General features: G+C 39.9%; 2 protein-coding genes across 7 annotated transcripts in view; both read right to left on the bottom strand.

The window, feature by feature from the left end:
* ARHGEF12 (Rho guanine nucleotide exchange factor 12) overlaps positions 1-9,376 on the bottom strand; it is a 189,871-nt gene extending 180,495 nt beyond the window's left edge. For 2 of the 5 annotated variants that reach the window (XM_081061905.1, XM_081061907.1), the window contains exon 1: positions 8,522-9,376. In XM_081061905.1, coding sequence (XP_080918031.1) covers positions 8,522-8,553 — 32 coding nt within the window. In that variant the 5' untranslated portion in view covers positions 8,554-9,376. Of the gene's footprint in view, positions 1-8,316; positions 8,381-8,521 lie in introns of those variants that run through there. The other 3 variants (XM_081061906.1, XM_081061908.1, XM_081061910.1) reach the window with 3 other exon arrangements.
* A 3,301-nt stretch (positions 9,377-12,677) lies between these two features.
* TLCD5 (TLC domain containing 5) lies at positions 12,678-20,274 on the bottom strand. 2 transcript variants are annotated; one of them, XM_081062997.1, is made up of 3 exons: positions 19,946-20,086; positions 17,678-17,877; positions 12,678-15,873 (listed from the first exon to the last, which is right to left on the bottom strand). In XM_081062997.1, exons 2-3 carry the CDS (start codon positions 17,874-17,876, stop codon positions 15,335-15,337), a joined length of 738 nt encoding a protein of 245 aa, XP_080919123.1. In that variant the 5' UTR covers position 17,877; positions 19,946-20,086; the 3' UTR covers positions 12,678-15,334. The 2 variants fall into 2 exon arrangements, with proteins under 2 accessions (XP_080919123.1, XP_080919124.1); XM_081062998.1 differs by lacking the exon at positions 19,946-20,086 and adding an exon at positions 20,218-20,274 and having other exon boundaries at positions 12,684-15,873.
* Positions 20,275-25,840: the final 5,566 nt, after the last annotated feature.

Raw genomic sequence — 25,840 nt, 5'->3', positions numbered from 1 at the left:
CCATGAAATGATAATTACTACAGCTTATGATGAGAACACAGGGGTTCATTATACTATTCTCTGTACTTTTATATATGCTTGAAATATTCCATTAAAAAAAAAAAAAACCTCACAGATTTAAAACAACCCATTTAGCAAGCATTTATTGAGCACTTCCCGTGGTAGGCTATATTATTACTCCTAATTATTCACTCTCCCTTTATTTCCTTAAGAGGATTTTACAGCTTTACCCATTATCATGTGACTTTCAATACCACCTCTGGGAGGACTATAAGTCCCCAGACCACTGACAATGAGCTTGACTACATACAACTTACTTTGGCCAACGACATGTGTGAGCTGATGTAACATATACCATGACTAAGTAGAAGCGTTAAGAGTCATCGCATATTTGCATTAGTTTTCCTGCTCTTTCCCTCTGCCTCAATAATGGCATATCCCAAACCGGGGCTGCTGGGTCAGCCAGGATTCCAAAAATGCTGCAGCCAATCCACAGATGAAATAAACCAGTTTTGTGAGCCACTGAAATTTGAAGGTAGCATAATCTAGCAAAAGCTGATATACACCTACCATGGGACGGGTACAGAGAATATTAAAATAGGCTGGTCAATTTATAAGAATCTTTTAGAAGGTACAATTTTATTTTAACTATGGTTACCTCTGAGTAGACAGTCTGAGGACCAGTAGATGTGAAGGGATAGGGATAAGATCAGAAAAAGACCTTATTTATACCATTATATATTATTTGAATTTTCTTGTGTATTTTTTTTTAACCTGAACATCATCATCTAGGTAGCTGGATAATTTTGGTTACTCTTTTTCTTATGGTTTTTAGTATTAAAAAAAATAAAAATATAATAAAGCAAATAATTACTTAAAAGTGATTAAGAATTATCCTGCTTCCCTTGAGGAACTCAAAAATTAGTTGACAATTTAGCTTTAAAAAAGCCTCTTCCCCAAAAGCATTCATTGTTAATTTTTTAAAGGGACAAAGGCTTAATGCAAAAACAAAACAAAGAGTATGACATATGCAATTCTATGAGTTTATTCATCTTCAGGTTTCAGCAAAGCAAATACAGGGTTTTGTACATGGGTGGTACAGCTACTGATCTCAAAGAAAATTCTCTCAATTACATTATTTTAATGTGCCTGTTAAACTGATGAAGAAGCTTGCTCTAGATGTTAAGTTTTGTGAATAAGGCTCAGTTTAACTAATACTAGTACAGACAAGGTATCTACTCTACTAAGTCAGCCTACATAGGGTGAAATTATAAAGACACGTTTAGAAGAAAAAAGGAAAAAATTCTAACCATGACTCTTGCAGAGATTAAACACTCGAATGACTACAGAAGTCAAGCTCCATAGAGTTAAGACTTTACTACAGGAACATATTTTTGCTGAAATTTGAGCAATATTTTAACATAGCAGTATCTTGCAAATATGAATAGAAACATATCTGTACTTTTCAGACTAGCATCTCGAAACACTTTATAAACATTAACACTCGTATCACCTGAGAGATATGTATTATACAACATTATAGTCATCTATCTTTCTACAAAATATTCCAACACCTCTTCAGCAGTAGTTGCTCTGAGATCTTGCCCAAACAGCCAATAAAACAGGAAATAAGCTGACAGTGCATGTGCCACCAACAATCTCGGGACAGATCAGACCTTCACCCACAAAACCACTTCCTGAGAAAACCACAGACACTGTATGAGGCAAACCACAACATATCAGCTTGTGTCTGGAACACAGGCAGATAACTTACCTAAAATGTATGGAAGCATATGTCTAAGCACCTTCACAAGATTTCCTATATGTTTTTAAGTGTATTTTGGGGACTTGTTACTCTTCTGAGCAAGATTAGCCACCTTCTGCATTACATGATCAATTTCACACAGAATTTCTCCGCCAATGAAGTCTCCAGTTTTTCAACAATAGAATAATCTACACTTTTTGAATCCACAGAACTACAAAATCCTCTTTGATGTCGTGTGTGTGAGCGTAAAATCAGCATTTTAATATAAAATTTAACCAAAACTGAAGTCTCAGAGCAATATCTTTAAATGACAATAGGCTTTATAACATCAAAAGAAAAAGCAGTGTGACAAGTAGGTAATTGTAAGCATTAACTAAACCAGACTTTCTTATATATTTCCAGTTTCTTCATGAATTGGTACTCACAGTCCTAAGACAGGAAACCTAATTTTTCACTGGCCATTAGATTTGCATATCTCTCAACACTGGGAAGTCTCACAGGCCTGTCATGTGACTATGATCTTAAAAGCCAAAATATAGCATTTAAATCAGTAAAAGATTTTGTTTTGGTATTAATCTAAACTGTCAGATGCACTGGTGCATGTTAATTCAACAAGGTAAACTTAGCGTATTTCTCCTTTTATTAAAAGTCAATAACCTATGCTTAATGCAATTTAGACAAGGCCTCTGAACTTCAGCATCATCATGTATTTATTACCTCTGCAGAAGCAAACAGCTGAAAATTATTTTAGGAACTTAGCTTCATGGGCTTTTCTTAGAAACTATGTTAGAAGCTAACATAAGTTAGAAGCTGTCTTACATATTCCTTTCATCTATAGCTACCTTGGTACTCTAGATATTCTAAGTTGAAAAAAAGTAAAATGCCCTAAATTTGGCATGTCCCCCAAAATTCTAAACTTTAAAGAAACAATCACTAGCAAAACACAAAACTACGAAGACATCTAATTAAATAATTTTAAATTAAGTTAGTATCAATTAAATAGGTCTAAAATTCACGATTTCTATAATATTATATATTTTATAATTTAAATACGGACTTTTTCCTTCTGTATTTGTCTATTAGTAACAATCTTGTAAATTCAGTAGCGAGAAAGTAAAATGTAATTTCAATTTTAGCAATAGTGCACTTTACTGGAAAAATACTGCTAAGCATTGCAAGTCTATTTCTTTCCACTAATATGTCGGAATAACAAAAAAATAAGGTAAAACAAACAAAACGGGGGAGGGGGGAACGTCACATAACTTTAAGGTAACACTGAAAACCACCACCAAAAAAAAAAAAAAAAAGTAACAACCTCCAGATGTATCTCACCACACTGCAACAGATACTTACTCTAAAGCTAAAATTACATCTCTTCATTTACTTGTTAAATTCAGAGATGTTTTATCTTTCTTCTGATTTTCAACCAAGGATGGCCTCTGACACTTATTATTTCTGTTTGCTACCCTTTTGTCACATAATTGATAATACTTGTTACATTAGGGGCACTCATATTTGAAAGAATTACATTGTAAAAGAAGACTTTTATAACATAACTGCTTAATTAGTCAATATGGTAATTATGCTATTTGTATAAATTTATTATTTAATTTGATTGTGACATCTCCCACATCCTTTCTAAAAACTAAGATAAAAGGGAATTAAAATGATCTTGAGAATCTTTTTACTTGTAATTTTGGGCTATGCTTGGAGAAAAATGAAGACCCTATGAATTACAATAAAACTAAACTTGGAATTTGTTGTTCTAGTATATGGGTAAAGATAAAATACAGAGTATCAACATTTTGTACTAGAAGAGCATCTACAGGAAAAAAACATTTTGTATTAGGAGAGCAACTCAGAAAAAGCTAATAAAATATTAAAATGAAAAGAATGATTTTTTTAGACAGTGAATCAACAGAAAACGTACAACTTGGTTAATGAAAGAATAAGGGTTGGGGAAGGGAAAGGGTGGTGGACCATTTAGAGTCACATAAACAGAAAAAGGGGGGAGAGCATTATTTAGCCTTGTACAGAAAATATATCCAAGAAACAAGACAACTTAATATTTTGAGCTAAAGTTCAGGAAAACTTCCTGACTACAAGATCTACCACATTTTTGTTCAGTTTCCTGAGGAAATGATAAGTATCTATCTACTCTAGAGATGCTTAAAATTAGAATGGATAAGGTACTAAAAGGCATCCTGTAAGAGAAAATATCCTACTCTGACCTGCTCAGACTGGAAAGTTACTTAAGAAAAGTAGGACAGAAAAAAATAATATAGAGAGAAAGACAACAATTTAAAGTGAAAAACTAGGAAACCTGAGGGCCAGAAAATCTAGATTAAAATCTAGGGTCTATTCTTTCCAGTTTTATAAACTTGACTTAAACTCTATGAGTTGCCTAAAGTGTAAATGATGATCTGCCCGATGCTGAGTCGAAAACATTGTAAATTCTAAAGAATTAATTACTCTACTAGAGGATATCAACAGTATACACATGAGGGTATTTTACTCAAAAGGAGACAAAATATTTATAATTTTGGTGATTTTAAAATTTCAGTTTAAATGTCACCATTTTGAAGACTTATTTATTAAAAGGGAAATGAAACTTTAAAACATTATCAAAGCCAAGTTTTAACACCTGAGGCCACATTAAGTTAAACTCCCAGTTCCCTAAAATGTGGCATGGTCAATTTCTAGGAGATAAGAAGTTATACAAGAAACATTTCTAGTAACTTTGTCAGACAACCATAATGTAAAAGAGTTCCTCCAATTACCTCCAGAAAAACCATTAAAATATCCTGCTGTTTCTGTGAGGCATGTATCAGCTTGATAGGCAAGTCATACCCTTTTCTAAATGGCTTTTAGAAGAGGGAACCACATGTGTTTATGCAAGATTTTCCAACTGTTTTCCTTGAAATTACAAAGCTCCACTGAAAAATATGTATAATCCACCATTTATGGGTTCCATCAATGTGTGCCTCAAATTTCATTTTTTAAACTCAAAATTCAAACTTAGTTTTAAAAAAATCCTACATGTTAATTCAATGTTCTATACTACATTTTAACAATTGGAAACCACCAAAGTGTTAAGCAGTATTGCCAGGTTAACATATTTTTACATTGATTTTTACATTGATAAAGCTTCTCTTTCATCCCATTGAATAAATAGGAACATCTTATAAATGTGTCACTTATCAAGAAGACCACAGCTCTGTATTTTTTAACAAATTTACTTCACAGTATGCATTTTTCTTATGTAAAACCGAATAAATGAATGTACTATTGCATACCTGTATGAATCAGGATTTTATACTGACCTAGAAGACAAAATAACTGTGATACTGATTTCCAATTTCAATTTTGTATTTATCAAATGACTGACATTACAAGTAAATATTACAAATAATTTCACCTTATAGATGATTTAAGCAACCTTGAAAATAGCACACATACAGGAGTTTTTTATTTTGTTTTTTAATCAAAAGCATTATATGGCAATGTTGGCAGAAAAAATATCATGAATGAAAATGCTAATCACTGGCTATACGCATAATAAGTCACACATTTCCACATTCACTTTTAAAGTTTATTTAAACAAGCTTAAAGCTGTGTTAAGAAAATGCCAATACATCAAAAACCTTTGTTTATGTATAAATCAAAACAAGAAAATCTGTTAAGTTCTAGACAAAAGTCCATTTCTTTCAAGGAAGACCCTTGCAACAAAATCCTACCTGTAATGTCCCTGAAAATTCATTGTTCTAGAATCTAGCCTGAAATCATTTACTGAGTCCAGTCATTCTCTTCTACTTCTCAGAAGTAATTCCAATTGCCATAGATTCCCCTAAATTCTCAGGGACAAAAAAGACATCTTAGAAGATTGGAAACAATTAAGATATATTTTAGGACTGAATAAGGTGATCAATGCAAACTGAAAAGCATCAATCAGATATTTCTACCCCTTTTTAAATGCTGATTCTAAAAGTTGAAAACTATACTCTCCAGGTCACAGAAATTACAAAGCTCTGGAAGGTATTCATAAGTTGCTTAGATTTTTTTTTTTTTAAGCTGTTCAGACGTACTACATAAAAACAGTAGCTACTATGAACATAGTTTGGGTTTTAAATTGATGGCCATGTCTTTTAAAAAGGGGGTGGGAGGTTTGGGGAGTAGAAGATGAAGAGGAAGAAAAGAGAGTAAATAAATGTGTTAATTTAACTGCAAAATAATAACAGGATGTAACAGAGTTCTGAGTATACAAAGTGACCAATCAGAGCCTATACATAGCTGAATTCCATCCCAGTCCCAGAAGTCCCTAACACAAAAATGAAACTTTCTTATCTTGTTCAGCCATGTGTTCGGCCACAAGCCACAAACTGCAAAACAACAACGCCCAAAATGATCCAGTTTGATTTCAGCTAAGGAGAGACTGACTCTCTAGTCAGAAAAACCACAATGAAAGAACTAATTAATACAGCTGGCCTGGTTGATATGCACACTCTACAAAACAAAGCCCCGACCACATACAGTACTTCAAACTTGAAAGGATCTTTAAAAGCTACACTGACACTGTAAATTTGCCAACAGCTCTAGAATCAGCAAGATATACCCTACAGTACATTGGAGTTAGTGAGAAAAGAGGACGAGGTAGGCGGAGCTGAGAAGCTAGGAACTATCAAGTTTGTTAAGGCATGCTGACACAGCAGTAACACTAAAACAGTATTTCACCCCAACACACTTGTATATTCAAATCAAGGACAACTCTCCTAAAGAGCAAATAAATTCTTGATATATAAGGAATAAGAACCGTTTAAAGAAAAAGTAACAGTCACATAAGAACAATTCTTGTAAAAAAAAAACCTGTTAGTAAATTTCTAAGAAACAGGTATCCATAATGTCTCAGCAGTGCCAATTAAAGGTTGTTTTTTCTTTTAAAAAATATGTAAAATCAGGCAGCACCTGAACCATTCTAAGATATTAATACCAAACCAATTTGCAGATTCATCTTAAGAAGCCTAATCTTTTAATCCTTTGAACCAAGCACAGTGCCTGGCAAAGAACAGGCATTCATTAAGTGCATACTTATTGTATGTTTATATCTCACTCAAGTTATAAAGAGGACACAAATCCCAAGATTTTATTTCCAAGATAATGGAAAGAGGAAGAAACTCTTTGAGAAGCAAAGAGGAAGAAAGGTCATTACTTGGGGGCTTGTAGGTGATTTTCGTGCACAATGAGTTGGTGACCCTAAGTTCTGGTTCTACAAAATTGAACACCCCTATTACCACAATGAAAACTACCAACATTACATTAGTTCCTAAGAAGCCAGATTGTTTACAGGCTCAACAGAGTGGAAGAGAACTGAATGAACACGGATAACAATTACCCACACACCCGTGACAGTGATTTCTCAGAAGCAAAACACCCTGAAAGGAAAAGGAATGAAGACAACTAGAAAAAAAATCAAGATAAGCATTGTTACTACTCATGTTAAGCGTAAAAAAAAGTTGAAAATTATTTCACTCAAAACCAAAACATATTTTTTAAAATATTCAAATAAATATAGTTTAAATATTTAATGGTATCTTTTAGGTAAACATTCACGTGACACTGGAAAGCATCAACAGGAAGAGGAAGTTCTGTTTCTGGAGTAGCTGTTATGGTTTGATAATGGAATTTGACCCTTTTAAAGTCAACAAACGAGTCTTACAATTAGGTGAAACTTATTAGAAGATTCAATTATTTTCTGCAGGAGCACAACTGTTGCACTTTTCACCAAAGCGCTTTCTTTGGCCCCCGAATTCAGTTATTTGATCTTTTTTTTTTTTTTTAATAATAGTTTAAAGGATGACTAAAAAACAAAACAAACAAAAAAAAGCTGAAATCTGGAACAAGGACACAATGTCATAATTAAATTGAGAAAAAAATGTAGTAAAAGAATATGTTTTTATCACAATCTAAAATTCGGAAGAATAATTATTAAGAACAAGGGAACTCCACTTAAATCACAAAAAGCCTAGCTCAATTCACCAACCACCACTAGGCAAAATAAGTACGTACTACAAAGGACTCACAGAACTCAACAAATCCACCTGCCAAGCTTGTACTATTATATGTATGATTTGCTTAGGGTTTGCATCCCTTAAATATAAATGTTTCTGGAAGATGAAATACTAAAAATGCAATAATTAAAATAAAGTCCCATGATTCCCCCCCTCCCCCATTTTTAAGCTTCTTCATATTGTGCCTGGCAAGAGCCTGTGATTTACTGGTAACTTCAACGTTCTGGAAAGTTATTAGATAATAAACACTATGCATGTCAATATTTAAAAGAGATCAAGTTCATAAATCATCATACAGCAGCCTCAGAATGAAGTTCACAAACAGAAATTCCTAGAGAACCACAGGAGTAAAACTAAACTGATGATGCACCAATACCCCGCCAAATTCGGGCACTGACCTTCACCCAAAATGACCTACGTCTGGTTCCAAGATAAGTAGACTCCTAATCCATACTAGACAGAAAACCACATCACGGTTTTACCTACCTCTTTTCTGAGAACCTGAAGTGAAGTTTCTCTCCAGAAAAACACTACGTTTTCAAATTCAATAAAGCAAGTAACTTGGCAGCAGCCCCAAACTAATTGTAAAGCTCCTAAACGACGCTGTCCTTTGCCTGTCAACGGCACTCAGTCAAAGGCAATCACGACTCCTGCGGGGTTGGGCCAAACCCAGGGGGAGCTGCATACCCACCTGTCGGTGACAGCTGACTGTGTGCCGCTCATTGGGGCCCTTGGCGAGGTCTTCCTTTTATCCAACTGGCATTTTACAGCAACACCTACACGCCACCCCCCGCTGTGCTATCAGGCCCGACTCCGTGAGGGACAAAAACGTCCAGCTCAAAACTGCATTCAGTCATCTAGAACGTCCGACTGGAAAGGGTCAAGAACGGGGGCTGCAGATCGGGGCAAACCGGGTTGTCTCCCAAAACAAGCCTAGAGAGCCTGCCAGAAGGCAAGTGTCTGGCGCTCGAGACCAGAGCTCGAGAAGGCACGGGAGAAAGCCCGGTCACGGAGGGGTCCGGCGAGCCGCACGGAAGGTGCCCGGGCCGCCGTCCAGGCGCAGGGCGGGGCGGGCTCGGCACTGGCTGCGGGCCTCCCGCGGCGTGTTCGCGGCCTGCAAGTCCCCGCCGCCGCAGGGCCGGCCCCGCGTCTATCTGGGGCTGCCGGCCGCTGGGGGCCGCTCCGCGCCGGGCACGCGCGGCTGCATGTCCCCGGGCCCGCAGACCCCTGTCGTCTTGGTCGCCGCCCCCACCAGCTTCTGGGAGTTGGGCCGCGCGGGCGAGCGGAGCAGTGGGAGTGCCGCAGCCACAGGTGACAGGAAGCCGGCCTCTCAGCGCCGCGGGCCGGTCCCCATCCTCGGAGGCCCGGGCTCTTCCGCTGTGTGCACCGGCGGCGGTGCTTCCCCGTCCGGCCGGTAGGCGGCGATTCCCGCGAGACCCGGGAGGCTCCCGTCCGGTCCGGCCTGGAAGCCGCAGCCCCGGGCGCCCGCGGCGCCGGCAGCGGGGAGTCGCGAGGCCGGCCCGGCTCAGCAGGTCCCGGGCGCTCCCGGGAGCGCGCGCGGGGTCGCGGGAGGCGGCGGCGGCGGCGGAGGGGGCGGGGGCCGGGCTCGGTAAGCGGGGGCGGCGGCCGGCGCGCGCACAGCTTCCGGTTCCGGCGCTGCCTGGCCGCCGCGTCCGGTGAGCGCGCTCGGCCCCGCCCCGCCTCTCCGGGCCCCGCCCCGCCTCTCCGGGCCCCGCCCCGCCTCTCCGGGCCCCGCCCCGCCTCCTCAGCGGCCTGCGCCCCGCCTCCTCAGCGGCCTCCGCCGCTCGGACTTCGCGGAGCCGCCTCGCCTCGCCCGGGATCCCTCCGCCGCTCCGGCGCCGCGGCCGGGCTGCCCTGCGGCTCCCGCTGGCGCGGACGCCTCCGCCCGAGCCTCGTCGGGGAGCGGGGGGTGCCGGGTGCGGAGGGAGGTGGGCGGCGTCCCCCCCGAGAGCCCCTCCGCGCGCCCCCGTGGAGCCCGGGCCCCGGCGATGCAGGAGGCCTGCGCTGAAGCCGGGCTGTGTTTTCACCACACCGTCACGAAGCACGCTCCCAGACACGGAGAGCTCCGGGAGCACAGGCTCTGCGGACGTGGCCCGGCCTGCTGTGCTAGAAGCTTCTACCCCCCGAGGGAACGTGCTGCGTCTCCTGTCCTCATTACTGTCACGCGCACCGAGCGCTCTCAGCCCTTGCGAGCGACGCGGGCCCAGCGCCCGAAGCGAACCCCAGGAGAGCGCCCGCCCCGGCCGCCTCACCCGAGCCACCCGCTGGCCCTTTCCCGACGAGGGCCCGGGCGCCCACGCCCTTCCCCAGGTCGGCTGCCGGAGTCAGTGGTGTGTGCAGGGCTGAGGACAAAGAAGGGTGGGAAGTGCAGGGAGGATTTCCCGGCAAAAACACCGCTGCTGCTCTGGCAAGGTGAAGCGCAGGGTTCGCCAAATTGGGAAAGCGTGGTGCTTCCCACAGCGACTTAGCAAGCTCGCTGTGCAAAGAAATGGCACTAGGAAAGAAAGGAAGTATATTTATCAAATAAATAGTGATGCGGTTCTCTGAAGAGTTCCCCAAATTTTTCCTTTGATTTTTTCCCCTACTGGGTAGAGTTCTAGATATCCATGTAGTTTTGTGATTGCATAATTAGGTATTGTAGTGATTTAAATACCACATACAACATAGTTCCTTAATTCCACCTGCTCACATCTGAAATGACTATCCTTTTATCCACATGCTTTCAGACTTCTGAAATTAAACCTGTACTGATGGGCACGGGACCTCAACCTTTTTGTGGAAATCAGTGGCCATGTAAATCTAGTAAACAGTGGGTGTGGAGAGGGGAAACAATTACTTCTTTTCTTTTTCCTTTTTTTTTTATTTTAACAATTACTTCTTAACAATGCTGTTTCTAAAAAGTCACTCCCCAACAGTTCATGAAAGGATCATTATCCCTGAATAGAAGTATGAGCTAAGACTGACGTTACAACGGTAAAAAAAGATAAACACAGGCCAAAGAAAACTTTATTGCTTGCCTTTTTTTTAAGTTCAGGGCACAGACCGCTAATTTTGTAATGTTGATTTTGGGAAAGACTAGAAGCAGATTAGGAAGGTTCTAAGCCACTTTCCTAACGATCAGACCAGGACACGTTGCCACCTGCTGGTGTACCCTGGCATGACAGTTCTATCCTGAAAACTGCGAATTTTCTACACACGAGGTCTGACAATTAAGTTCATGAACTATTCCTAGACAAAGTGCTACATTCCTCATTGCTGAATATCACTACAGTCATCTTCGAAGTCCTCCCCTTGGGAAGTTATGCACTGACACCAGTGCCTAGTCCATATTTCAAAGCAATTTTGGAACTTTTCCTGGAATGGCCATTAGAGCTGTCGTCGTATTACCCTTGATGTACTGAATGTCATCAAAATGTCTTTCTTTCAATAGTTCCTTTATCTCTGGGTAAAGAAAGAAGTCACTGGGGACCAGATCAGGTGAATAGGGAGGGTGTTCCAATACAGTTATTTGTTTACTGGCTAAAAACTCCCTCACAGACACTGCCGTGTGAGCTGGTGCATTGTCGTGATGCAGGAGCCATGAATTGTTGGCGAAAAGTTCAGGTCGTCTAACTTTTTCATTCCGCCTTTTCAGCACTTCCAAATAGTGAACTTGGTGAACTATTTGTCCAGTTGATACAAATTCATAATGAATAATCCCTCTGATACCAAAACAGGTTAGCAACATTGTTGCAACAAGTTTGGGAACTTAACTGTCAGACCTTGTATAACCGGAAAGAGTTTCATCCATCTATACACAATGACAAAAATGCAAAGTTATACCCAAATTTATATCTTTCTTAAACGTCATAAATATCATTTTTGCTCTATCCTAATAATTTTACAGTGTATGTATCAAGTTAATTGGACCCAATCACTCATCAACCATGCATTTTAAAAATGAGTTTCTCTCTTCCCTTCAAGAATGCTTCCCTACTTGAGCTTCAGGAATAAAACAAACTGGGAAATTTCCTGATTCACCTTTTCTTCCTTGCATACAAAACCTCTTGGCAGACTGTTTTCAAGATCTTTTCCAAAGTTAAACAAATCCAAAGTTCTAGCTTTGAGCAAAGAAGGCATTTGCTGTGGGAAAGTTTCAGAAGATGGTAAGCAAAGGACTTAATTAAGCCAGTCATTATTCATTCCAGAACTGTTTTTTAATGATGAAAATCTCTATTCACCCACAAAGCTCTAATGGTAAAAATGTCCCTGAAAGCTTATTTACAGGTGTTGGTAGCTCTAGACTATTCTAAAGCCTCCATCTATATGCCTTCAGAAGGGTCACAACACACACTTCAGGGTCATTAGTCCTTTACCTAGAAAAATGACAGTGGTGACCTAATCCACTGTACATGTTCTTTGAGGTTTTCCAGTGGCGGCTTATTCTAAACCACATTCACATTCCCTTATCCATTCTTTGAACATGCTTACTGAGTACCTAATATGTGTCTAACATTGTTCTAGGCATTGGAAGTAGAGTTCTGAAGAGAGCCAAAAGCGCTGTAGCACCTACTCAACATCATTTTCAAGGGGGCTTCCCAAACAGGGCAAAATAAGAAAGAAATTAAGTTCTTTCTCTCTCTTTGGCATACTTTTTATTGTATGTAGATTGCTGCTCCCAAAAGCAAAGAATATTAGGAATGGTTGATTATAAGAAACAAGTAAGAGGTATTTCACTGATAAATATAAACCCAGGGTAAGATTTCTACAGGCCAAAAGACTGGGGTTTTTGTGTGTGTTTTTTTTAACCTCTTGGCAAAAGCACAACAAAGATATAAAGGCAGACTCTGGGTTAATAAAAAGTTATTTATTTTTATAAAATTTAGTACAAATCCTATTGAAATATAAATCCTCTTGAGCAGTGTTCATTATTACATAGTAACCCAAATGCAAATGAGTACTTCATTTTGTCTGAACATACCACGATGTTAATTGGCCCTTCATTTACCTGTTATGTAAAATCTCAGCATCTTAACTGCTAAGTCATCTTCATTTCACATTTTTCTCTCAGAGAGGTTCCTTCATAGTTATTAGCTACAATATCAAGAAAAGCTGAAATGAGGGATTCTCTTGTCCTTATCATTCTTTAGGTTTCTAAAAATTCAAAAGACCCTCATACATTCCCACGAGAGTACCCCCAAAGAGCAATATCTGCAATTCCTTCACTTCTGAAGAGTAAGGAGAAAAGAACTGGTACCAAATTAAGCCTATTCATTTGTCTAGTATGGAACAGGTTGCACTGTGCCAAAATTCAAGAGCCAGCTTTTTCTTGTTAAGCTCATGCGCCAAGCCACACTTTTTAACTAGGCTTTTGCTAAAATCAGCATTTTCTACTTGGACCACAATTTTGTTGAAACTAGCTAGCATTTTAGGGATACTGATCATAGAAAAAAAGAGATGGACATATTACTGTGAGATTATTTCTATGTCCACCAAAACTCTTTAACCACATTGAGTCATTTTAAAAGACCCACTGTTAACATGCCTTTAAAGTTACTTTGCCGGGAGCAATGACAACTTTATGTGGTTCCAACCACACTGCCATGCCTGGCCAATGACACCCATTTTCAAGACCACTCATAAGGTTAGTATTACCAGTGACCATAGAATGGGCTGACATTTCCTACTGACCTTCAGCTTTAACTTTAATAGCCCTATACACTTGTTCGCCCCTCACCACTGGTCTAAATAACATAATCAAATAAATAATATATAAATAAATACTACTTCATTTTTTCATAAAAGCCCTACATTAAAGACCTCCATTATTAAAGTAATGTCTCTATGAAATACACAACAGGGTATTTCATTCATTCACAACAGGATCTAATCCAGGCAAAGAGTATACAAGTGAACTGCCCTACGATCTGGCAAGTGAGTAGCAAAATTCTTTAAAAGAACCCAGGAATTCTTGATTCCAAACCTCTTATTCTAAACTTACATTCCTGTTTTTCTCCTAGATGAGATTTGAGAGTATCACACTAAGAATTTTTCTTTCCTTCCAAGAATGGCCTTCTATTTTGTCCACAGATAGTGGCACTTTTTTTCAGAGAAAACAAATAGTAAGAAGACTAAAAGGGTATGTATCCAAAAGGGGAGGGCGGAGAAAAAAGCCTCATCACCCTGATGCCAGTACACACTTTAGTCTTTGGTTCCAGTTTGCAGTATGTATAGCAGACCTGAAACCTGAACTGCCATTTCAAGCACAGTGGAAGCCACATGATAAATCCCTATGGAATTTAGTCACAGCCTCTCATGCCTAGGAGATTAATGCACAAACCCTGACAACAGGCATGGTTTCTCTGGTAGAGCAGGGAAGACTCGGTAAATCTGCATGCACCTCATTCATCTCTCATCCAAGACCCAGGTCTATGGTTTTTGTGCAGAAAAGAGTTAACAGGCTTGAACTGCTGTCCTTGGAAAGGTTGACCCTTGTCTGGCATCTGGGAACACAGATTTTGGGAGGGCTCCAACCATTAACTGATAAGACTGGCTTACTTGCCTAAACTGTACAAATAATATGGTTTATGCTGAAGACCTATTTTCCTTCTGGAAATCAGGAATTTTGCTACATTCCAGGCAAAGTCTGCCTATATGACCAGACAGACCCCAATGGAAACCTTGGGCACAGAGTCTCTAAAGAGCTTCTTTGGTAGACGTTTCACACATATTGTCACAAATCATTGCTACAGGAATTAAGTACATCCTGTATGATCCCAATGGGTTTCCCGTGGATTCTGCCCCAGGTACCTTTTCCTTTTGATGATCTTTCCACTGTAATAATAATTAAAAAAAAAAAAAAAAAACTATGAGTACAACTACATGCTGAGTCCTGGGAGTCCTCTTGGCGAAGTACCAAACCTAAGGGTGGTCTTGGACACCCCAATACAGTTTGTAGAGGGAGGCTCAGTTTCACTCCCATCCTTCTTTCATCCTTCCACCTCCCCTTGTTTAAGCGGCTCTAGTTCCTTGATCCAATACTCAAAATGCCAAAGCCATGTATCTTCCTAGAAGTTCCTCATTTTATAGTAAATGGGGTGAATTGATTTAAATTGCTACATAGAAAGCAGAACAGTGTTTGTTGAAAGAGCCACTTTTCAAAGGAATAAGGAGGAAATAGCATTAATCTTTTCAGAGTTCCTTTCTAAACTGACTGAACATCAAGTCTCCCATGGGACAAAAGGACCCAGATCACCACAAACTAAAGGAATGCAGTTCTGACTTACTCAACAACTACCACTGATTAATCTCACTTTCTACAACTATGTACCACTGTAGAAGTTAGTGTTATAATACTGGTATGTGCTCCACTTGAAAACTTTGATAAATTTAGCCCTTTTCGAAACCTAAGTTTGTTATATAGGCATGATTCCATAACAGCCATATTTCTAACCTGGTTCCCATGGATGACTTAACTCAGTCCATTAGCCGGAGTAAAACTTGGCTAATGCGTTTTGAGATGTCCATTATGTTTTAGTTGCTGCTCTTCACTCCGCCTGCTTCTCCATGCCTGGTACTTTTTGATGCTTTTCCTCCATGCAAAGCGCCAGATGTTAAACATGAAACACCAAGACACAGCATACATGGCTATCCCTCCAGCCTTCATAAACCACTTGGGCTTGGGTGAGACCATTTCACAGAAAAGGAGGTGAGCTCCTAAGCCTATCCTCACTCCAGTGAACAGAGCCACAAAGAGGAAGTCCACCACATCTCCAGTGAAACTGTGGTAGTGCCCTGTTTCACGAAGAAACCAGCGCATCTGTAGCAAGGGATTAGTAATCTCACTTCCAAAGAGGACTGCATTGACCTCTGTGCCTGACTCTCCAAGCACCAGGGCTACGATGATGCCCAAGATACTCAGCATGTGGTGAGCCAGCATCAGGGCCCCCTCCGACTGGAAGTAGATACACCAACCCAAGTCGAAGATGAAGTAGCCCAAGGTGAGACACAGAATGTGCACTTGGAGAGGTGTATTGGGTGAGCCTGAAATAAATCAAAACAAGCAAATTGAGTGACTGGGGATTGTGCTGCCTTACACAGGCATCTTACATTGTTGTCTCGCAAACCTTTTTAAATCATTGAAAGCAAAAACAATGGCAGGCACATGCTTTTTAATGACAACCAAAGAGAGACTAAAATCTAAAACCTTGCTCTTCATCAAACCAATGTTACAGACCCCAGGAAATGCTGTTCTGATGAATCAGATCTCAATAAGTGATGTGAACACCAGCAATGATCTCAGTATCCATTCTATGTAGCAGCATCAAATTATGTTGTTCTTTCAATTAAAATTCAACAGTTTCTTTCTTTCCTTTTATATTTTTTTAAGCAGCTAAAGTTCTGTTTCCAGAACTTTCAATTATCTTGTCCTGAATATCAGATTAATATATTCACATAGAATATCAGATTAATATATTCATTACGTATGTATTCACGTACATATTCATTACGTATGTATTAATATCAGATTAATATATTCATTACGTATGTATTCACGTACGTAATATAACACGTAGTTTACTGTGTTAGATTATTGGACACTGGTGACCCTAACCCATCTTGAAAGTGGACTTCGGAAAGAACCCCAGAAATTAATGTGTTCTCGTGTCCAAGAACATAGGGTGCAGAAATCTGGCATATCCAAATCCATTTAGAACCTTCACATAAAACACAAAGCTTAACAGTTGCTTTCATATCAATTTGACAATTTGGGGGAAAACTCAAAAGTTCAATATCTTAAGGAATTTTTTTTAAAAGAATCTAAGGTATTTTTTTTAATCTTATTCTAGGGGATTTATAGACTGAATTGTGTCACCCCAAAATTCATATATTGAAACCCTAACCCCCAGTACCTCAGAATGTGACAGTATTTGGAGATAAGGCCTTCAAAGAGGTAACTAAATTAAAATAGGGTTGTTATGGTGGGCCCTAATCCAATGTAATTGGTGTCCTTATAAAACAAGGAGATGAGGACACAAACACACACAAAGGGAAGACCATGTGAGGACACAGCAAGAAGGCAGCCATCTGCAAGCAAAGGAGCGAAGCCTCAAAAGAAACCAAACCAGCCAACACCTTGATCTTGGACTTCTAGCCTCCAGAATTGTGAAAAAATAGATTTCTGTAGCTTAAGCTATCCAATCTGTAGCATTTTGTTACGGCAGCCCCAGCAAACTATACAAGGGGATATAATTTTTGTATTTTAAGAAAGTAGCACTTGAATATCTAGCAGCTTCAAAATGAATATAGCTGCCCCAAATACTGAGGCACTGGTTAAATAAATGATGGTTAATGCATACAACACAATATTCTACAATAATTAAAAAGAAAAAGGAAGATATATAGATGTAGATATAGATATATAGCTATAGATACAGATATACACACACAGATACATAAACTTGGCAAGATGATGTCCTCTGAATATACAATCAAGTAAAAATTGCAGGTTACCAAAAACTATGTATAATACAGTCTGTTTAGAGTAGTGGTGGAAGATGTTGATATTGGCTTTATGTTTTTTTGTACATTTTGACGGACTACATTATAAAAAATATTTAAAATTTGTTTTAAAAGTAGAGTTATGAAAAGCAGAAACAAGTGACATATAAAATATCAGAATTAACAATGAAGAATGAAAACTCCCAATACAAATTATAATGGTAATTATTTTTCAGTATTCTTTGATATTGTGCGAATTCTGTGGAAAAAGTCCTATCCTTCTAAGACTACCCCCAACTTGTAAATCCCTTAGGGATAATCCTGTCTCCCACCTACCTTTACATACCTGGGTATGTAAAAGGCCAAGGGCCATCAATGAAGCCAATATAAGCTGAGAGGCCTATAGAGAGGGCTCCATGGGTGAATGTAACCAGCCGGCAGCTCCACTCATAGCTTCGGTGCTTATTCAGGTGGCAGAAAGAAATGTAGAGCGAGAGCCAGCCCCCAAGGCTGCACAGCACCTGTAGACACAGAGCTAATGCCATCCTATGATGAAAAGACCGAAACCGTAAAACAAATGACGCACCTAAGAAAAGAGCATTGGGTCCATTTATGTATAATCTTCATTTCTACTAATGAATAGTACAAAAATATTGCCTTCACTGAAGCCCTCCTTGGCTATCTACATAGCCAAGAATCTTCTATTTAAGTGTGGCTGTATTTCTGACTCCATGTTCCTTAAAGATAACGTGTTGGAAACTGGTAAAAGCTTAAACCGAAAACCAGGAACTGCATTCAGAGTTAGTAGACTGTCTAATATAACACATTGTTATGATAAGTAAATAGCATTAATAACATCCCAGTGATGACAGACAATGATATGCGGTAATATAACACATGTATTAGATAATGCACTCACATTTCCAAAATCCCAATAAGGAGCTCTCATGATAAAGCACCACCACCACATGTGGTCTCTCCTAGAGATCATATGACACATGGCAGTTTAATGTGGTTTTAAGTTGATAGTAAACTCAACTGAAGTTTGGATTTGGGTCACGGCTTGATCAGTGAAAATCAAAACTTGAGGTAAACCTAAATACAGAATCTAACAGAGTACAGATATTTTAGAAGGGATAATAAATTCTAGTTCTATTCAGTTCTGAAATCCAATTCAAAGACTGACAAGGGAAGAAGCAGGATTTTGAGGTTATAATTGAGAAGTTTTTATTGAGATATAAAAATATCTTTAAGGTCATTAATTAAAAATTAAACAAAGTCAGAAAACTATACTTTGAAAATTTTACTGGTGACAAAGATATCAGGACTATAACTTAGGCAATTTAGACATACAGGGCTAAAATCTAAAATAACCAAGATGTTGTTATTAATATTCACTAGCTCCTCTGTTGTAAGTACAAGGAAAAAAGTAAAAAACATTTCAGATATCTATCTCATCGCAGCAGAAATTTTCTGCATGGCTACAAGTATTGCTTAATCCTACCCTAACAAGCGAAATAGTATCTGTGGACCAATACAGGAGTCACTCCCAAGAATGCTATCCAGGGAGGGCTTTATGAAGGTCAAGTTCTGTACAGCCTTCATGTGAAATCAGATTTCTACTCAAGAAAACAGTAGGTATCAATCATAGACCTTAGTTCCAATTCTGTCTCTGCCCCTAAGTAGCCAATAAGAGAGTATGGGCAAAGTGCTCTTGAGCCTCAGTTTTTAAGAAAAAGAAAAAAAGAGATAGAAAAGAAAAATAATGAGGACTGAAATACCATATGATTTCACTTATATGTGAAACCTAAAGAACAAAATAAATGAATAAACAAAACAGAAACAGACTCATAGATAACAGAGAATAAACTGATAGTAGCCAGACTGGGGTTAGGGGGTGGGGATGGGTGAAAAAGTTGAAGGGATTATGTACAAGTTGGAGGTCACGAAATAGAGGGGTGTAAGTAACAGTACCGCATAGCATAAATAATAACATTGTACTAACTGTGTATGGTGCCAAGTGGGTACTAAACTTATGGGGGGGGGGATCACTTTGTAAATTATACCAACGTCAAACTACTATGCTGTACACCTGAAACTAATATAAAATAATACTGAATGTCAACTATAATTGAAAATTTAAAAATTGACGTCAGAAAAATTCTATAATCCGGTCCAGTTCTGAGATCAATTTTGTAAAACATCTAGGCCAATTTTCAGAGTAAAGCCCAGAAATACAAAGTACCCAGAGTGAAAAGAACCATCCTCTCTTATTTCCTTTTAAAGCCCGGGGTCACCCGCCAGTAATGCTGATCAGCTCATTTGGATATGCCGATCAGTATTTTTAGAGTCCTCTTCCCTGAATTCTAATTCCCTGGCACAACAGAGGAAACAGTAGCCCATTTACAAAAACTTAAATAAAAGAACAGACATTTGTAAATGGCAGATAGAACTCTGTGGCCTTGGGAAAGTCACTCCATCTCTGGGTTTCGGCCTTTTATTCTTGGGTGAAAGAATGGAGGGTATTTACAGGGCCGCCCCAGCTCAGAACTGTGCGGCTCCTGCGGTTCGTTCCAGGCCCAGACTCGGGTAAAGGAGCGCTGGGCGGGCTCACCTGGCTCCTGGCCCGGGAGCAGGCGAGCCCGGGGCTCGCAGCGGCCGGCGCGTCTCCCGGAGCCCGGCCACGCCCGGCCGGGGGGCACCTGAGCCGGACCGCCAGGCCCGCACCCCCCGGCGCCCGAGCCCGGCGCGGAAAGGCCTGGGGCTCCCCGAGGCAGGAGGAGGCGCCTCCCATCGGCGGCCAGGCCGTCTGCCGGCGTCTTTCCCCACCCGCGTCCAGAGCCCAGCCGGGCCGCGGCAGCTGGGTGCTTCGCGCCGCGCTGTTACCTGGCAGAGCGAACAGGGGACCTTTGGGCGCCGGGGCCCCGGCGCTCAGGGCCTGGATCCAGGGAGCAGGAAGCAGCGGGCGGAGGGGCAGGGGATGAAGTTCTGACGGCAGGAGTCGGGGGTCGGGGGGCACCTGGCGGCTGGGAGGACGGAGCGCAGAGCCTGAGCTGGACGAGGGACGCTCCGAAAGCGGGTGAAGGGTCTTCCCTCGCTCAAGGCAGAGCTAGCGGGGATGTGGTAGTAAGGGGCGGGGGAGGGGCGGTGGGGATGGTGCAGTGATGGTGAGCTGGTGGTGACATGAGACCTGCAGGCTGTTGCTCTTGCCTGTTCGTTTCAATAGTTATCCATTTCCCTACTTCTCCCACGATGGGAAAGCCCATCCAATAACCAGTAGTTGAACACCTACTAAGTGCTTGCACCCCTACTAGGCACTCTGGAGATGCAAGACCTAGTCCCTGCCCTCGTGCTTGAGTCTAAGTTGTACAACAAGCACACAAACTAATTTCCAGAAAAGTGCTCAGGCCTGGAAATTAGAAGTTATTTCTTCCCTTTTCAGCCCTGTCACCAACTTGGTAGTAGAGTATAATAACACTTAAGAGTAAACCTGGTTTGATTACTGAGTATGTATATTTATTTGGTCAAATTACCTAACTTTTCTGTGACTCAATTTTCATACCCATAGAACAGGAATAGTAATAATAGCTATCTCATAAGGTTATTGTGAGAATTTCAGACACTTAACATGTATAAAGTGCTTGTAATAATGGCTGGCACATGGAAGTCACTATATAAATATTAATTATTGTTGTGGTTATGTCACTTTGGGTAAATGCTTTCTCCTCTGTGGATCTATTTTAAGACCAAGGAAAGCAAATTTGAAGAGATGACTAAACCTAGTATAGAGACTCAAATATGGGAAAGAAGGCATCTGGTTTGATCAACAGAAGCAATGATGGGGTGCTGACAGGCTCAGACACTCATAAAAGCAAAAGACCTTGAGCAGAGGTGTGAACATTTAGGTTAGGTCCAGGGAACAGTAAATTGTGTAATTCTGGTCATCTGTCTTAACAACCCTTCAAGAGTAAGGATTACACTGTTTTCATCTTTGTTTCCTGAGTACTTGGTATTAGCAGGTGCAATAAATGTTTGCTGGTTGAATTCATAGGAAATAAAACTGGAAAAGGATATTGGAAGCATATTGTGGCTCCTAAATCTTATTGTGTATCCCACTTGGGAAGTGTATTTAAAATACCTTGTGCAGACTGCACCTTGAAGATTATGATTTAGTAGGCCTGGTGTGGGGCCCAGGAATCTTTATCTTTTAAAACCTGCCAATGGGTCATTCAGATGATTAGTGACATTAATGACATTTGACCACTGCTGTTAGATGATCTTAAATAGCTGATGCCAGCCTAAGATGCCAGGCTGAGTCATCTTATTATACAGATAACAGAAAACCTATGATGTTATTGGCAAGGGAGTAATTTTACCATGTCCTCTAAACCCTTGCTACTCAAAGTATGATGCATGGGCCAGCAAAATCTACATCACCCGAGAGTTTGTTAGAAGCACAGAATCTCAGACCCTAACCCCAGACCTACTGAATCAGAATCTGCATTTTGATAAAGTTCCCAGTGATATGTATGCACATCTGGGCAGTGATTCTCAACCTTGGTAGCACGATAAAATCACTGGAGGACCTTTAAAAAAGATCCCAATGGGCAGGCCATACCCCAGATAAAGTAAATTAGAATCTGTGTGGGTAGCAAGCTTTTTTTAAAGCTTCCCAGGTGATTTCAATGTACAACCAAAGTTGAGAATCCCTTCTATACAAATACTCAACTGAAATTAGTATAAGATGAATTGGAGAAAACAACCTGTTACAAGTTGGTTGAAATAGACAAGAGGTAATGATAGCCTGAAGAAAACACAAGAAGATCCATTTCACTAAGTGGATAGTATGCAAATCTCAACCTTTTCCCCATTTGGTTTTGTTGCAGTACTTTTTGTCCTTCTAGTACCTGAATCTGGAATCTTTTTCTTGCTGCAACCATTTCCCAGGAAAGAACAGAGTATTCAAGTCTTCAGGAGTCTAATGGCTGAGGGAATAAAGGAAGGTGCCAGTTCTTCCAGTGGGGACTCTATTGGGCCTTTATCCTAAAGTGATTGGGATTCTAGGTTTAAGCTTCATTACTTAGGATTAAGTTTTATTAATTTATATATCTTTGGGCACAATTCTTGCTCTACCAAATCCGATCCTTGTCAATAGTAGCACCCCCCAGAAAAGCTCTGGACTATTAGGGAAAGCAGGAGACAGGAAGCTCTCCACCAATTTATTTGAATAACAACGACAATAACCATAATAATCACAGTAACAGATGATACATATTAATATACCAGGCATTTTTCCAAGCAGTTTACATATATTAACTCTTTTAATTCTCACAACTCTGAGTTACTCTATTGTTACTCACATTCTACAAGTGAAAAACTGAGGCACAAAGCAGTCACGGAGCTTGCCCAAGGTAACATGATTAGTAGGAGGCAGATATGGTCATGAACTCCTAGGGATCATAGTCTTAATTACCAAGATACACTGCCTTCATTCGACTGGAATCTCCTCCAGATGTGCACTCTTATTTTTCTGTATTCATAGTTCCTTACCTCAGGGAAGGACATTATAAGTTGTTTAGAGGAAAAAAATGAATTCAATTTTTAAAAATATTAATTGCTTATTAACTGCTAGTCACAATGCTCGTCATGGGGATACAAAGAAAAAGAGACAACCTCAACTACAAGGAGCTCCCCAGTCTAGTGGGAGAAGCAGCAGCAGCAGCAGAGTCAGCAAATGTACTATGTGAGATTTAACAGAAGCATTCGGAGTGCACAGAGAAAAGAGGCACGGAGCACCCAAAACCTGAGTGCTCAGGGCAGAATTCCTAATTTGAGACCTGTAACTAAGCTCATTATATAAGTTGCACCAAAATTCCTTAGTCTTAGGAGTCCACAGCTGCGCCCACAGGTCTTAAGTCAACTAGAGATCTAAGTAAGAAATCTGAAAAGCAGCAGCAACAATTTTTTCCCTCCTTTCTTTCCCCCTAGACAACGATTGGTAGTTGGCCTTAGATTCTTTTGTGCCTAACTGGATGCTGAAGAAGCTAACTAAGCTTTGGTTAAATTTCACTAGAAGTATGAGTTTTATAGCATCATACAGACATGAAAGGTAAATTGATGCTCAGTTTTAGGTTTGAATCTATTCAGCAACTGTCTAAGTCAATGGACAATGAAAGCTACTGGAGGCTGAGCAGTTGGGCTATATTTTTCTTTATTTCCTTCATTAAAAACAATAGTCAAATAGGGAACCCAGAAATAGACCCCCATTAATATAGTCAACTGATCTTTGACCAAGGAGCTAAAGCAATACAATGGAGAAAAGATAGTCTCTTCAACAACTGGACATCCACCTGCAAAAAAAATAAAAATAAAAAAAAATAAAAATCATCATCACCATCATCATTATCTAGACAGAGACCTTACATGCTTCACAAAAATGAACTCAAATGGATGATAAACATAAATGTAAAACATAAAACTAAAAAACTCCTCGAAGATCACATAGGAGTAAACCTAGATGACCCTGGATATGATGACTTTTGAGCTGCAACACCAAAGATACAATTCATGAATTAAAAAATTGTTAAGCGAGATTTAATTAAAATTAAAAACTTCTGCTCTGCAAAAGACAGCATCAGGAGAATTAGAAGACAAGTCACAGACTGGGAGAATGTATTTGCAAAACACACATCTAATAAAGGACCATTATCCAAAATATATAAAGAACACTTAAAACTCAGCAGTAAGGAAACAACTAGATTGAAAAATGGGCCACAGACCTCAACAGGCACGAAAAATAGAAATGGTAAATAAGCATATGAAAAGATGCTCCATATCATATACCATCAGGAAAATACAAATTAAAACAATGAGATACTACTACATACCTATAGAATGGCCAAAATCTGGAATATGGACAAGAATAAATGCTGGTGAGAATATGGAACAACAGGAACTCTCATTCATTGCTGGTGGGAATGCAAAATGGTATAGCCACTTTGAAAGACAGTTTGGCAATTTCTTATAAAAATAATATATTTTTACCATACAATCCAGCAATCACACTCTTTGGTATTTACCCAAAGGAACTAAAATTTTGTGTTCACACAAAAACCTGCACACAGATGTTTATAGCAGCTTTATTCATAATTGCCAAAACTTGGAAGCAACCAAGATATCCTTCAGTAGGTAGATAAATGGATAAACTGTGGTACATCAAGACAATAGAATATTATTCAGAGCTAAGAAGAAATGAGCTATCAAGCCATGAAAAGCATGGAGAAACAAGCATGCATATGCCCAAGTGAAAGAAGTCAATTGAAAGGCTATATACTGTATAATTCCAATTATATGACATTCTGGAAGAGGCAAAACCATGGAGATAATAAAAAGATCAGTGGTGGCCAAGAATATAGAGAGCAAAAAGATGAATAGGCAGAGCACAGAGGATTTTTAGGGCAGTAAAAATACTCAGTGTGATATTTTGATGATGAGTATGTCATACTTTTGTCCAAACCTGTTAAGATGTTCAACACCAAGAGCGAGCTTCTAGGGTAAACCGTGGACTTTGGGTGATTGTGATGTGTCAATGTAGGTTCACCCTTGGTAAAAACTGTGCTTTGTGATGAGTGATGTTGATAATTGGGGAGGCTATGCATGTGTGGAGACAGGTGGCATATGACAAATCTCTGCACCTTCTCAATTTTGTTGTAAACCTAAAACTGCTTTAAAAATTAAAGTATTTTTTTGAAAAGTTCAAATGGATGAAAGCTAGAGTCTTGGACAGTACAGATCAACTTTTTGCACTCACCTGAGCACGATATCCAGGGAGGCAGGATTGCTGCAGAATGGGTCAGCGCATCAGGGTGAGTTTACAAGGGAGCATGCGCACACACGCACGTACGCAACACACACGTGTGTGCAGCTGTGCTCGCGGGCGGCGGAGCAGTCCCTTTTTATGCTTACGTTACACTTGAAGGCTCTTCTTGCTGTCTCTGCTGCGTGCCAAGCCCCTTTCAACTCACTCTTTCTTTGCAAAGCTAACCACTTATCTATCAATAGACATTTTCCCAATTCATGACAGAAAATATTAGTCTTAATATAAGCCCCATTCAAACATCAAGAACAATTAACTCTTGATCATTTACGTATAGATTTTCCACTTCGATATTATTATTTGCAACAAATGTCTAATCCCAATTTTAGTTTTTCTCCTTCAGACATTACATTTTTGAAGAGCCTCCCTTTCCCACAGGACAATATTTACCTCAGGAATGGTAACTATTTAAATTTGTATTAACCTAAGAAAACCCACAAGGATACCTCTCCTGCTCCCTCAAGCCCCTCACCAAGAGTCACAGTACATTCCAAAGGCAAATCTATAAAATTATTCTTTGCCTTAAATACCTATTTAAGACAGCTTTTCATTGAATTATGAATAACTGATCTTTAGGATATCTGAGATATGAGCTACTAACCTCAGCCTTTACTTCTTAAGTCTACGAATGAC

Source organism: Rhinolophus hipposideros, assembly GCF_964194185.1.
Source record: "Rhinolophus hipposideros genome assembly, chromosome: 10".
Classification (NCBI taxonomy): domain Eukaryota; kingdom Metazoa; phylum Chordata; class Mammalia; order Chiroptera; family Rhinolophidae; genus Rhinolophus; species Rhinolophus hipposideros.
This window is presented reverse-complemented; position numbering and strand designations above follow the sequence as displayed.